Consider the following 12,964-nt stretch of genomic DNA (forward strand, 5'->3'; position numbering starts at 1 on the left):
TTGGGCAAAACCAGTATCCGACAGCGGGGAGCAAACCCTATATAAAGAACGCCCTGCCAGCAGCAGGGCTCTGCAAGCAAGCAGCAGCTTTCCCGAGGTAAGCGGGGATGAAGGAACGCTTTCCCTCCCTTTCCTACTTTAACCAAAAGCCACGGTGGAACAGAGAGTGAGGTCCATGCCAGGAAAGCAAGAGCAAAGGAGAGGCTATCTGAGATGCCAGCCCAGAAGCAGAGCGGCGGGGCGCAACCCTTGAGGGCCGGTCATTCCTTTGACTTTTCTTCCTTTCCCTGCATTTTGCTTTTTCCCACCCCTCTGCCACCCGATTCCCATCGCTTCCGATCACCAACGCAGCAGTGCTTTGTGCCGAAGAGATGGCGAAGGGCCCATCCTCGTCGCCCTCATCTCCCCTAACCCCTGAGGTGGGGAGCATCTCTGCCCCCAGAACAAGGAGGGGAGTAGAAAAGTGCTTGATAGAATGGGGAAATGATTTGGTTTCCTCTCCCAGGGCTGTCAAGAAGATGAACTCTCTCCTCGCCTTTGCTGTGCTGTTTGCCTGGGGTAAGTGTCCTCGCTTCCACCCATGCCATGGCTCTCCATGCAGTTATATCCCTGGCAATCTGGGCCAGGCTGGTGATTTCTCAACCTCTCCCCATCACCACCTCTCCCAAACACGCAACAACTCTCCTGCACCGAGCTGGGAAGAAGTGTCCTCTCCATCGCACCTACTCATTCGTAAGACATCACCAGCCTGGTACCAGTTTGGGGGCCGGAGGGGTGCAGGGATGCTGCTGGGGAGCCGGGTGTCAGTGTGAGCCCCACTGATTTCCCCCCCTAGGCTTGTCCCCGGCTCACGGGAGCCTCTGGGAGCTGCACAAGATGATCACGAAGGTGACGGGGAAAAACGCCTTGCTGCATTACTCCTCCTACGGCTGCTACTGTGGTGTGGGGGGCAGAGGGCGGCCCAAGGATGACACGGACAGGTAAGCACGCACTCAAAAATCTCCCTGCCTGAACACATCCTTGCACAGCTTCAAACTTGGGGGTAGGGGGGGGAAAAAACCCCAAACCCATGAGCTCCCATACAGGTGCTGCCAGCTGCATGATACCTGCTACGACAACCTCCTGATCTATGGCTGCAATGGCAAGAAGCAGGGCTACCACTACGACTGGCACGACGGCAGCCCCTCCTGCAGTAAGTAGGACCCTGGCAAAGGGGGTGTCAGCCCCACCGAAAGCCCGGTCTGACCATGGGCCTCCCTCTGCCTGCAGGAGAGGGCTCCTGGTGCGCCCAGCTCTCCTGCGAGTGCGACCGCAGCCTGGCCCTCTGCCTCCAGCAAAGCATCAAGAGCTACAGCAAACGCTACCGCTTCTACCTCAGGCATTGGTGTCGGTGATGGAAGCTGGGATGCGGGGCCAGAGCACGCATCTGGATTGCCTGACACCCCTGCCTGCACGGACCACGTTAGTGCTGCTGTAAATTTAATCAATGTGAAAATAAAAAATGCGTTAAACCACTCCAGTCCTCTGTGAGCTGCTGCTGGGCAGAGAGAGAAATCCCCATAAACACTCAATGTCATCCTCCCCAAACTTTGCAAAACCTCGGTCTCGGCCCCTGCGTCACTCCGGGCTGTAGCCCATGGGGAGAGGGAGGCTTGGCCGGCGAGGGAAGGGGCGTAGCATAATGTGTTTTTGGGACAGACGAGTCGTTTCAGCACTCCCAGTTCAGAGCCTGCGGGCTGGACACGGAGGGCAGCCTCTCCCTGGGAGGACGGGCTGGCAGCGAGGACGCGGAGCCGGAGCGATCCCCCGGTGAGCGACTCCCACCCTCGCCCTGCTGCTGCAGTGGGGCGGTTGCATTGCTGCTGCGGAAATGAAAATCCGGGGGGGATGCTGGGAGGAGGCAGCAGGCATGCTGCTTTCTGCTGTTTTCCACGCCGGTAGATGAAGTGTCCTTGCTTTCAGATACAAACTCAGCTGGGAAGCTGCAGCCCCAGGGCGATGGCTGCACTGCTGCTGCAAAGCCGTGCCCTGGGTGCCGAAAGTGGTGGGGTGGGAGGTGGGAGATGCGCGGGTGGTGGGACAGCTGCAGAAAGCATTTGCATCTGGCCAAGAGGCAGCAACACAGATGCAAGTGGGCACGGCTGCCTTCCTCCCTCTGAATTTCGGGGCAATTTGACCTGCTTTCAGAGGGACAAGGTTTGCACAGCAGTGTCCGTCGACCGACCACACTGCCTGGCTGAGTCTGCCGCCTGTTTCTCCTCCCAGGCCCCGCTGAGAGGAAGATGAAGGTCCTGCTGACACTGGCGGTGCTGTCCGCCTGCAGTAAGTGCAGCCGTTCCCTGACGCACGGACGGGGGTCAGGCTGCAACTCCACATCAATGCGGGAAGCATCCCCAAACCCCCCGGGCATGCCATGGGGAGCCCCCCAGCAAAGCTCTCCTCTCCCCTCTGGTTCCCTGGGCCTCATTTCTGCGTATAACTTGCAAAAATCCCGTTTTCTGGTCACTCTAGGTGTGTTCACGGCTCACGGGAAGCACCCCCGCACGTTCGCACCAGGACTCGAGGGAAGCACCGTAGGAAATCTGACTGCCCAAGCCTGTTACTCGGGACAGGGCAGCAGCGGCACGTCAATGGACTGGTACAAGCAATGCTGCCCAGGATGGCTAACGCTGGCCCCGGGAGGGCTAACGCTGGCCCCGGGGTAACGCTGGGGCTTGTGAGCAAGCCCAGCAGCATCCTCTGAAGCTTTGCAAAATGCAGACCAGGCAATGGGCAGCAACAGAAGGGAACAGGTTTTAGGGAAGCGGGGAAAGCAAGGCAGCGTTCAACCCTCATTCCAGCCTGGCAGGCAGTAGGGTCGTGCCAGCGACAGCTGCCTGAAGTCAACGGGATGGCACTTGGAGGAGAGGGACAGTCCCGAAGCCAGGATGCACAAGGGCTGGCGGAGCTGGGCAGGGGTTGTGCGGGGAAGCACAGAAGAGGCTTAGTGTGGGAACAGGGAAGAGCAGCTCCAGGGCAATTCAGAGCTGGAGGAGTATGCGAATGCTGCTGGCTTTCCCCACCCTGCCTGCAGAGCCTGTTTCAGGTAGGTTAGAAGCAGCCACTGCCACGTTTCGGCTGAGGCCGGGCTCTCCTTCTCACTGCAGGTGCTGCCTGCGCCGTGCCTGCTGCTACGCCAGGCTGGCTGCGCGGCGGTGCCGCGTGGGACCGATCCAGCCCCTCTCGGTGCCCGGGGCAAGAATCCCCACCTGCCGTGAGTCCCCGCAGTCGCGGTTCGGGACGCCTTTCTCCTGACCATCTCCCTCATTTGCGGTGCCCTTTTTGGGGCAGCACCCCAGGGATCGTCCCTAAAAGAAGGTCTCAGATGTGCTTTCTCTCCGGTCCCCGCAGGGTCTGGGACCTGGTGCCAGAGAGGCGCCTGCCGATGCGATCGGGCAGCCCAGTTCTGCCGGCTGCGCAGCCAGCGGCTGTTCCGGCGTCGCAGCAAGTGCCGGGGACGAGCCGGGCAGTGTTGAAGCAAAAGGGCTTTTTGCAAAACCACCTCCAATCTGGTAAGAAAAGGGATGTAGGAGCATTTCCCCATCCTGGCAGGTCTCCTCCTCGGGGCTTTTTGGCTTCAACACAAGGACAACAACCCTCTCGTGAAGTTGCATCATTATACACTGGATCCGAGGAGGGAGAGCAGCGCAGATGCAATGTCTCAGCACAGAAAAACAAGGGAGGGGTGGACACCTGCGCCTCGTCCTTGCGAACAGCAAGACGGAAACCAGCGCGAGCCTCTGCACAACACTCATTTCCCCTTGGCTCGAGCTCCCCGTGCAGCCTGTCAGCTCCCTCTGCTTCTTGCTTCACTGCAGATTCTCTTCTGTTGCTCCAAAATAAAACCAGAGAGCGCAAAACATCGGGCCTCAGTGTGACGTCACTCAGCCGAGCCCAGCGACCACCCCTCGCAGGCGGCGAGGAGAAGCTAACCTCTTAGCTAGGTTTCCCATTCAAATACCCAGGAAAAAAAATGATGCCAACACACAACTGCACCCCTGAACTTACCCCCGCTTAGCCCCGAGCCTTCAGGCTCTGAAAATTTGCAATTGCTCCAAGACAGAGAAATCAAAGGTGGTGCAAAGGGCTGCGGGCGGGTGTGATGCTGTGGGAGGGCCGGGTGCTGGCAAACTTTGCTGCAGCGGGGTGGCCGGGAGCTCGCTCTTGCCTCACAGTCAGTACAGAACAAAACAGATTTCTCACCAGAAAAGAATGTTTTGGCCCAATTCTGCAACAACCCTCAGCACATCCCCTAGGAAAAGGAAGCTGAAGGCAGTGGCTGCTTCCCCCCCAACCTCTGTAGCACCCCCACGGCGCAGGATTTCTGCCCTGCAGACCAGTTCAGCAGGGTTGACCCCCTGGGAGGTCTCTGCACTGCAGACCCCCCGTGGGGCTCAGCAATGAAATGCAGCCACAGAAACAGCAACGAAACGCTATTTCCCCGGGCTCTGATGCGCAGCTGTAATTCCCACCCTGGCTTGCCCCAGAGCTGAAGCGAACGGCACCAGGAAATACCCCTTAAATCAGAAACGCTTCCCTCCGGCTGTAACCCAGGCATCCAGCTCTACCACCCTCCTCATGCAGCCGTGTTTAGTCCTGGGGGCGATGAGGAAGGAGTGGGCAGCCCTTCGCCCGACAGCTGCTGTTTGCATCAGGGACCAAACCCTCGCCAAGGTGGGAGAGGGGCGATTACGCAGACAGATTGCAGGCCAGGATGAGCTGAAAAACACTCTCCCTGTTTAAATTCTGGGTGAATTTTAACTATCTATGTATTTTCCTGCTTGGACACCTGGCTGTACAGATCCTTTCATACAGAGTTCCAAGTGCTGATGTGTTGGCTCAGATACTGCACTCCCTTGGTACCTTCCAATAAACTGGGCTGCAAAAGTTGTGCTTTGCATACCGGGAAACAGAAACAAACCCCACATCCTCCTAGGGGATGTGGATCTGGCCCCGGGGTGTGTTATTTCACAATTGCAGAGGGGCTACCGCAAACCTGCTGCGGGTAGAGGAGTTGGGGGAGAGGGTCTTTCACCCGGACGCTCAGCCAGTTTGATGCACAAAAAAATACCTTTTTCCCCAGTGATAAAAACAGGCTGTGTGCTCAGAAAATCTGGAATTATGGCAAGCCCCGGCTCAGCTAACTAACTCGCTGCTGTCCCAGGGGTCTACTTCAATTGGCCTGGAGAGTTGATGAGGCAAAGGGCATGTGCCAGATGGGGGAAGAGGTTTTGCTGAGGCCCTGACCTGAGTTCCCTTTTCTCACCATCTCTCCGGTTTCCACGCAAGTCACATCCTTGTTCCCTGACTCAGTTTCCCTACCCGTGATGGCGGGGATTTCCTTCCCCTGGGTCGGTGCCTGGCAATGCCAGGGTTTCTCGCAAAGCGGCGCAGAGCACTACGCACCTGCAATCTCTGCCAGAAGAGAACTGCTAAAATGACTGTTCAGCATGACCTATTTAATTACAGATTCTCTCCAGGCAAATGACATAACCGTCCTCTTGTTCTACCCTTCCGTTATACCCCACTCGCATTTTTTTTTTCCCTTACCCTGCTGCTTGCCTTATTTTCTGTCTATGTAAAGGTGAACCAGACACCTTGTGCGATGGTTTTAGAGCAAGACTGCACACAGTGCACACGGGGAAACTGATGGAGCATCCCCATAGGCAGGGAGCACCTGGGCACTGACAAGAAAACCTGCATAGTCACCCCTGCCCTTGGCTGCAGCCTGTAGCGGAGGAGCACCAGAAGGTTCCTCTCACAGCGCTGCATCTCACATGCTTTGGTAAGCCAGAAGCGGAGGATGCCTTGCGCTGGCTGAATTTTCTCCTTGCTCAGGTAAGTCGTGGTGGAAACAATAAGATACAGAATGGCATTTTGTAACCAAGACACCAAAAAACTAATAGTCAGCCAGGAACAAAGTGGTTCCTGTTCTCCCTCAAGTTTTCCCGTTTTGTTCAGGGGGGCACAGGGATGCTGAGATACCCAGCACCACGCACAAACTCAACCCCTGTCTGCCCCACTCATCCCAGTCCCCCCCAGCGCAGGGCATCCTGCAGCCGGGACCAATATGGTGAGAATTGTCAATATTTGCCCACTTTGGGTTCTCCAAAGGAGGGGCCCTGATGAGCGGGTACACGGTGGCTATAAAAGGTGCAGTCAGCAGCACCTCAGGATCACCCAAACCCCAGAGCTGCCACTGCCAGCCATGAAGCTCTTCTTGCTGCTCCTCTGCCGTGAGTACCCCCTTTTGGGGAGGGTGAAAATGCTTGGGTTTGCTACGGAGGGGTGGGATGGGAGGTTGCTTTTCCCAGTGCTCCTAACCCCCTGTCTCCAGTGGCAGGGCTGGCTCCCACCGACTGCAGCTTGGTTCAGTTCAGTTCAATGATTAAGCAGAAGACTGGGAAATCGCCACTGTCCTACAATGGTTATGGCTGCTACTGCGGCTTGAGTGGATCCAAACAGCCGGTGGATGCGACTGACTGGTAAGTTGTGACCTGGTGAAGGCCGGGTGGGTGCCCCCAGCCCTCCTCGCCTCCCTCTCCCTGGGTACGGTGAGAGGAATGCTAGCCTCTGTTTCTGGGAGCTGAGATCGCAAGGCAAAAATCTTTGCTCATCCTTAACACCTCTTTAAATGTCCCTTAGTAGCAGTAGCTGATGGGAAGGGTGCGCATCGGTGTTTCTTCTGCCTTTGCAGTGTTAGGCAGAAATACATCAGGATCCAAGTACCACCTAAGTTAAGCTAACTGAAAGCAGCCATTTGGTGTTCTGCAAAGCCGGCAGCAGAGAAAGCAATTAAAGAGCTGTGCTGAAGATGCCAGAAAGTCCCCCTCCCTCGCCCCCGCAGCATGGGCGATGCCGAGGAGAACAGGGCCGCTGCACAACTGTTGCGCCTAACACGGGCACGGATGCAAGCCGTGTCTCAGGGGGACTGCGCACCACCAGACGCTCCCCACCGCGGTACCATCCCCACCCTGCCCTGACCGCAGCTCTTGTGCTCCCAGGTGCTGCCATGCCCACGACTGCTGCTACAAGAAGCTGGCTTCCTCTAGCTGCAGCCCCAAGCTGGTCACGTACAAATACTCCATCCAGAGCAGCCGGATAACCTGCGGTAAGAGAGGGCGCGGGGTCAAAGCCTTGAGGGAGAAGGCACAACCATCCTCGCTTTTCAGGGACTTCTCTTCCGAGATGTCCTTTAGACCATCCTGGCTTGGAAACCACTTGCTGGGAAGGGGGTGGAAATGAGGGAAAAGTGCCAGGAATAGGGCAAACATTTCTTTGCTAGGACTACAGTGAAGTTTAGTGCTTGGGGACCTCCCAAAGGAGGGGACTTGCCCTCCTGTAGAGGCCAAATATTGAGGGCTCGAGGTGACCCTTCCGTCTTGGATGGGGACCTGGCACTGCTGCCCCGATTTCCCCAGAGCAAATGCTGCTGTTTCTGGGTGAGTGGATCAAAACTAAGCACTCCCTATGATGAAAGCAAACATCTATACATATGCAGGTATACCCAGTAAACTGAATGGTCCCTCCAGGGCCATGCGTGGTTCCTAGCCAGAGGTAAGAGGAGGACTACCTGAAGCACCTCAGACTGAACGCGGGGGGCTGCGTACGCCGCGGGGATGGTCCAGCAGACATCCCCTGACTCTCACCCCCTTCGCCTGACTCCATCCCCCCCAAATTTCCTTCCAGAATCCGGGACTTCATGCCAAAAGCAGACCTGCGAATGCGACAAGCGGGCGGCAGAGTGCTTCCAGCGGGCGGCCAAGACCTACAACAACTCCTACAAGAATTACCTCAACAGTCTGTGCAAGGGCTCAACTCCCTCCTGCTAGCCTGGTCGGGCTCAAAACCTGATGGAAACCACCTAAATCGTGGCGGTTTTGCTGTCCCTGCCGCCAGGCGGGGCACGGCCCGGCCCTGCTGCACCAAAAAGACATCCGGCACCTTTCCCCTGAGCCAGTGCACAGGGAAAGCCCGCTCCCCGCAATCAAATAAATCATAAAAACAAGGGAATCCCTCCAACTAAAAATAAATTTTCAAAGGCAACTACTAAAGCACGCCCAGTGTTTGTGTTTTGGGAATCGATGGTGGAAGGGGTGGTAAACTGCATGGCGCTTCACGGCTGATTTTCTGAGGTAAATATTTATGCATACACACAGTTTTGCATCTTTTTCTTAAAAAAACATTTCCCAGAAGTGACATTTTAGCAGCCAAACAGTAAATCTTAAGACCTTTGGAGAAAAAAAATGACCAACAGTGAGGGACTACTGCACCCCAACCCAGGCTCCAAACCCTGCTCCCCTCAGGGAGCTTGGCCACAACACAATCCCGACGCGCTCCTAACGATGATTTAAGCAATTAATACTCACCAAAGCCATGGGGGAGTGTGGTGGTGGTGGTCTCAGGGGTTTGGGGTGGCTCTTTCTTGCACCCCATCTCCACAAGTCCTGGTGGGGCTGGAAGCAGCCGGGCAGGCCCCCGCTGCAGGCCGCAGCCCCCGTCCCTCACCACAGCTGCAATCAGCCCTAACGAGCCAGGGCCGGCTGCCCCTCACACCCAGCCCTCCACGGAAGCACCTGCGGTGTAACGCCTTCTCCGGAGACGTGTCTGCACACCTGCAGAGTGGGGGTCCTACAATAAAAGAGTTTTAAAAGGGGATTTTCTTTGAGTTTCACAGAATCCCAGCACGGTGGGGGTTGGCAGGGCCCTCTGTGGGTCACCCAGCCCAACCCCCTGCCCAAGCAGGGTCACCCACAGCAGGCTGCACAGCACCGCGGCCAGGTGGGGCTGGAATATCTCCAGAGAAGGAGACTCCACAGCCTCCCTGGGCAGCCTGGGCCAGGGCTCCATCGCCCTCAGAGGGAAGAAGTTCTTCCTCGGGTTCAGCTGGAGCTTCCTCTGCTTCAGTTTGTGCCCCTTGCCCCTTGTCCTGTCGCTGGGCACCCCTGAACAGAGTCTGGCCCCGTCCTCCTGACACCCACCCTGCAGATATTTAGAGGCATTTCTAAGGTCCCCTCTCAGCCTTCTCTTCTCCAGGCTGAACAAGCCCAGCTCCCTCAGCCTCTCCTCATAGAAGAGATGCTCCAGTCCCCTCCTCATCCTCGTAGCCCTCCACTGGGCTCTCTCCAGTAGCTCCTCATCTTTCTTGAACTGCGGAGCCCAGAACTGGACACAGCACTGCAGATGGGGCCTCACTAGGGCAGAGTAGAGGGGGAGGAGAACCTCCCTCAACCTGCTGGCCACACTCCTCTTGATGCACCCCAGGACACCACTGGCCTTCCTGGCAACCAGGGCACGCTGCTGGCTCATGGTCAACCTGTCCTCCACCAGCACACCCAGGTCCCTCACTTCAGTGTCAAGCACTCCTGCCAGACTCCATCAAGCATTTCATCAGGAGCAATGTCCCTACCCCTTCCTCATGCTTCCGACAGCAAATGGGGTATCTTTGGAACTCCAAAAGACTTGTTTCTCCTCTTCTGTTCTGATGCCACCGAAGGGCTTTGGGACGAGAGCAGAGAGGTGGGACAGCGTCAATGAAGCCGATGCTGCCCTCTGAGGTTTGTGCCCGCAAACTGGCTCCGTACAGCTAGACGCGGGCGCAAACCTTCTCCAATTCATACAACACCGGAATGCAAACATGAAGAATGACCTAATTTCCCCCACTTTCAGCAAAGTTTCCAAAGCTCGTGGAAGCCGGCAGGTGAATGTACGCCCCACAGCCAGATCGCATCCCCAGGAAGGGTTCAGCTTGTGCAGACTCGTTAAATTAATCCGGAATTTTTGCCTTTTAACCCACAGCGTGCCCCGTACACACGACTCCGCTCACACAGTTCAGCTGGCACATCTCTGCAACCTTTATTGCACTCAGCATCCGAAAACCAGAGGAATTTTGGTTTGGTAACAGAAATGGGTGCCCTGCCAAGTGCCTGGAGGGGGAAAGGAGAAGAAAACTCTCCTGTAGTTTCAACAGACTCCAACAAAAAGGAATCTGAGACCACTGCAGGTGTGGATACCACAGATGTCGCGACTTCTGCTGCTGTTCAGGCACTGCAGATGAGGCAAAGCTCAGTGAACCGAAAGGCAGCCCTCCAAGAAAAGCGAGGTACACCAGAATCCGAGTAGCACAATCAGAAAAGTCCTCCTGCACATTGTAAGGCCAAGGCGTGCTTACGGGCTAAATGCTTAAAACTTCCAGTTCAACTGCACTCCTTACCTGAAAGGGCAGGATTTGAAAAAAATAAGTCTGGGGAAGGTGATGGTGGTAGACAGGATGCAGGGAAAGCAGCTTTCTACACTGTTGTGTCGCATGCTCGCCCTGAAGAGGCCGACTGTGACCCTGTGGGTCCCACAGCAGCCAAAGCACGCTCCCGGCCCTCTGCCCACTCATGACCCTCCCAGACATAAGCTAGCAGCTAGTAACAAACAGTAATCCTCCGCAAATACCAAGGGAACATGCCGTGCTTCTTGTCCTATGACCGCATGTTATGAAGCACAGTTAGCTCCACCAAAGAGTAAACATGAGCTATGAATCACGACGCTTCTCTTCTCCTGTTTCTCGCCTCCCTTCCTCCTGCAAGGGAAATCCAGGACCTGTTTACCAAGCAAATTCGCTGCATAAAAGTGAGTTCCCTGAGAAACGCTGCATAAGGACTCCCTAGGAAAAAATACACAGAGTACAGGCAGGTGGAAATGTCAACAGCTAAAGGGAAAACCTAAACCAGACAAAGTGAAAGTTTCAACACCTTTGGATACAAAATGGTTTTGCAGGTACAAAACTATCCTTGCAAAAACAAAGAGCATTGACTGGTCTAACAAGACTCAGGAGCCCGGCACATTAACAGTCTGTTTTAACCACATTACTCTTGGAAGCATGTTCAGCCACATATTTGGTGACAGGTATCAGAGGCCATGAGCTGAAGCTCAGCCTCTCCCCCTCCTACTGAAGATGCGCTGGGGCTGCAGGCCTGCTCGTTGATGCTGGAGAGGGATGAGGTTAGGTTTCCCAGGTCCATTTGTGCCTACAGGAACAGCTCAGCTGGATACAGGACAACCCCCTCCACAGCTCTCCAGGCCTGAAGCAACAATAATCCTCTTATCAGCTCTTCTCAGGAAGACAAAAGAGCAATTCGTTAAGATCAAACATTTTCCTGGTAGTGTACAACCGCAAATTCTTGTTATCTTTTCAACCTTGCAGAACCTACCCACCTTTCAAATCAAAACACGTCTGGGCAAGACAAAGGTGACACATTTACCTGAATCGCCTTGCTACGCCCGCTGCCTTGGACTCCTCACACTGGTGAAGTGACCTGCACTTTCTCCCAATTAAGCTGTGACTTCCCATTCTTTCCACTACTGCAGAAGTGACTCTTTTGAGGAAAAAGAATTCCAGGAAGTAACACTGCTAACAACAGGCTACGTAAAGACTGGCATAAAATGGATTTTGCCAAATCTTTAAGAACAGTACTGTGAATCCAAGGCTCATCCATGCAATTCCTACCTATGAAACACTACTCAGACTTTCCTCTACAGCGGTTACTCAGGCCTACCACTGCGAGCAGCACTTCATACACTGCTTCGCTTGCCAGACACTATGTCCCACCGTAAAGCATAAGAGCTGCTTTGTATTGCTTTTGATTTCCACCAAGCTCGTTACAGGAACCAAGGGAACTTCTTCACAGCATTAAAGCCTGCTCTCCCACACCACCAGTACTTCAAGCAGAGCTCCTCTCTTTTTATTCTTCAAATGATCTTGATAAACAGTAGCAGAGCATATGCAGAAGTACCAGCTCAGAACTTGGCAGTTATATTTCTGTGCTGGTTTGGAAACTTCACAGAATGTATACAATTTATTCAAAAGCAATGTTCCTCACTTCCAAAAACTTTATTTCGCCTCTGCCCTGGCTGATGAGGTGTCTCCTGTTATCTATTGTGTGTGTAAGTGCATATGTGCTTTCTTCAAGTTTGGTGGTTGATACAAGTCCAAAGACCTGAGTGAAGCTGAAATACTGCAAGGCATAAATCGAGGGCCAAGTCCCACAGTCCTTATACGTCAGTTCAAACTCCCAGTCCTGCAGAGGAAAGCATCACAGACTTCCAGCTGTACGTTCTACGGTACTCGGTGACCTTACCGAAGAGGAATTTAAGATGAAAAAATCCTACCCTGGAAAAAGCTTGATTTATGAAGAGTGAAGCAGGCAGGGTTCCCAGTGATCACTGCTGCTTGGAAGCTTGCTTCCAGGACTCTTGATCTTTTGGCTATGCTAATTTCATTTGGAGACTAACAACTATTGAGTTCCTGGCTTGGACTAAAGCTCTGGAGAAGCCCAAAAGCTCCCGAGTATGGCAAAGGAGATGAGATTCCAGATGTCCAAGTAACAACACTCAACAGAAACCTCATGCCTGCTCATGTCGCATTTTACTATCTCATTAGACTTCCCCAGACTGGATGAATCTGCTCTGCGGTCTCAGGAGTCCACTGGTATTACTATTTTTTTTTCCTCAAAAGGTCTCCAAAGGTAGTAAACAGGCTCGTCTCAAACTTCAGAGTGGAGCGAGCGTGGACGCAGTGATCCCATTCTCCCTTCACATATTAATAACTTCTGAAACAGCCCAGTGCAACACAACCAGTTCTAGTTGGATTAAAACTGATCATTGCATTCTTGCATGGGAAAGAAAAGAGGAATCTCCTGTTTGATACAGTGTTGGCTGACACACTTAGCTTTGGAAAGGATTCTGGGATTCCGTTCCCTTACTTTTTAAATTTAAATAGAAAAAAAAATGACCCTGAGTTGAGAACTGTTAAGCCTTCCCAGACAGCAAGGTAAAACAAAGGTCCTCCAAGCAAAACCAAGTAAAACGTTGCTATAAAAAGAGCTAATCCAAGCACATCAAGAGATGTCAAAGCAAATCTGACACTGCTGTGTGA

General features: G+C 54.1%; 3 protein-coding genes across 4 annotated transcripts; all 3 read left to right on the plus strand.

The window, feature by feature from the left end:
- Window positions 1-56: 56 nt before the first annotated feature.
- Window positions 57-1,500, plus strand: LOC104335968 (basic phospholipase A2 homolog 2). 2 transcript variants are annotated; one of them, XM_009941771.2, is made up of 5 exons: window positions 57-97; window positions 506-558; window positions 836-980; window positions 1,086-1,192; window positions 1,270-1,500. In XM_009941771.2, the coding sequence occupies exons 2-5, from the start codon at window positions 519-521 to the stop codon at window positions 1,392-1,394; spliced, it is 417 nt and encodes a 138-aa protein (XP_009940073.2). In that variant the 5' UTR covers window positions 57-97; window positions 506-518; the 3' UTR covers window positions 1,395-1,500. The 2 variants fall into 2 exon arrangements, with proteins under 2 accessions (XP_009940073.2, XP_075293486.1); XM_075437371.1 differs by lacking the exon at window positions 57-97 and adding an exon at window positions 357-419.
- LOC142363347 (phospholipase A2, membrane associated-like) lies at window positions 1,394-3,885 on the plus strand. Its single transcript, XM_075437277.1, has 6 exons — window positions 1,394-1,433; window positions 1,699-1,809; window positions 2,266-2,322; window positions 2,512-2,638; window positions 3,147-3,253; window positions 3,391-3,885. The coding sequence occupies exons 1-6, from the start codon at window positions 1,394-1,396 to the stop codon at window positions 3,513-3,515; spliced, it is 567 nt and encodes a 188-aa protein (XP_075293392.1). The 3' UTR covers window positions 3,516-3,885.
- Window positions 3,886-6,247: 2,362 nt separating this feature from the next.
- On the plus strand, window positions 6,248-7,871 carry LOC104335955 (group IIE secretory phospholipase A2). Its single transcript, XM_009941758.1, has 4 exons — window positions 6,248-6,275; window positions 6,377-6,524; window positions 7,044-7,150; window positions 7,729-7,871. Exons 1-4 carry the CDS (start codon window positions 6,248-6,250, stop codon window positions 7,869-7,871), a joined length of 426 nt encoding a protein of 141 aa, XP_009940060.1.
- The last annotated feature ends 5,093 nt before the right edge of the window (window positions 7,872-12,964 follow it).

The sequence above is a fragment of the Opisthocomus hoazin genome, chromosome 16 (assembly GCF_030867145.1).
Source record: "Opisthocomus hoazin isolate bOpiHoa1 chromosome 16, bOpiHoa1.hap1, whole genome shotgun sequence".
Classification (NCBI taxonomy): Eukaryota; Metazoa; Chordata; class Aves; order Opisthocomiformes; family Opisthocomidae; genus Opisthocomus; species Opisthocomus hoazin.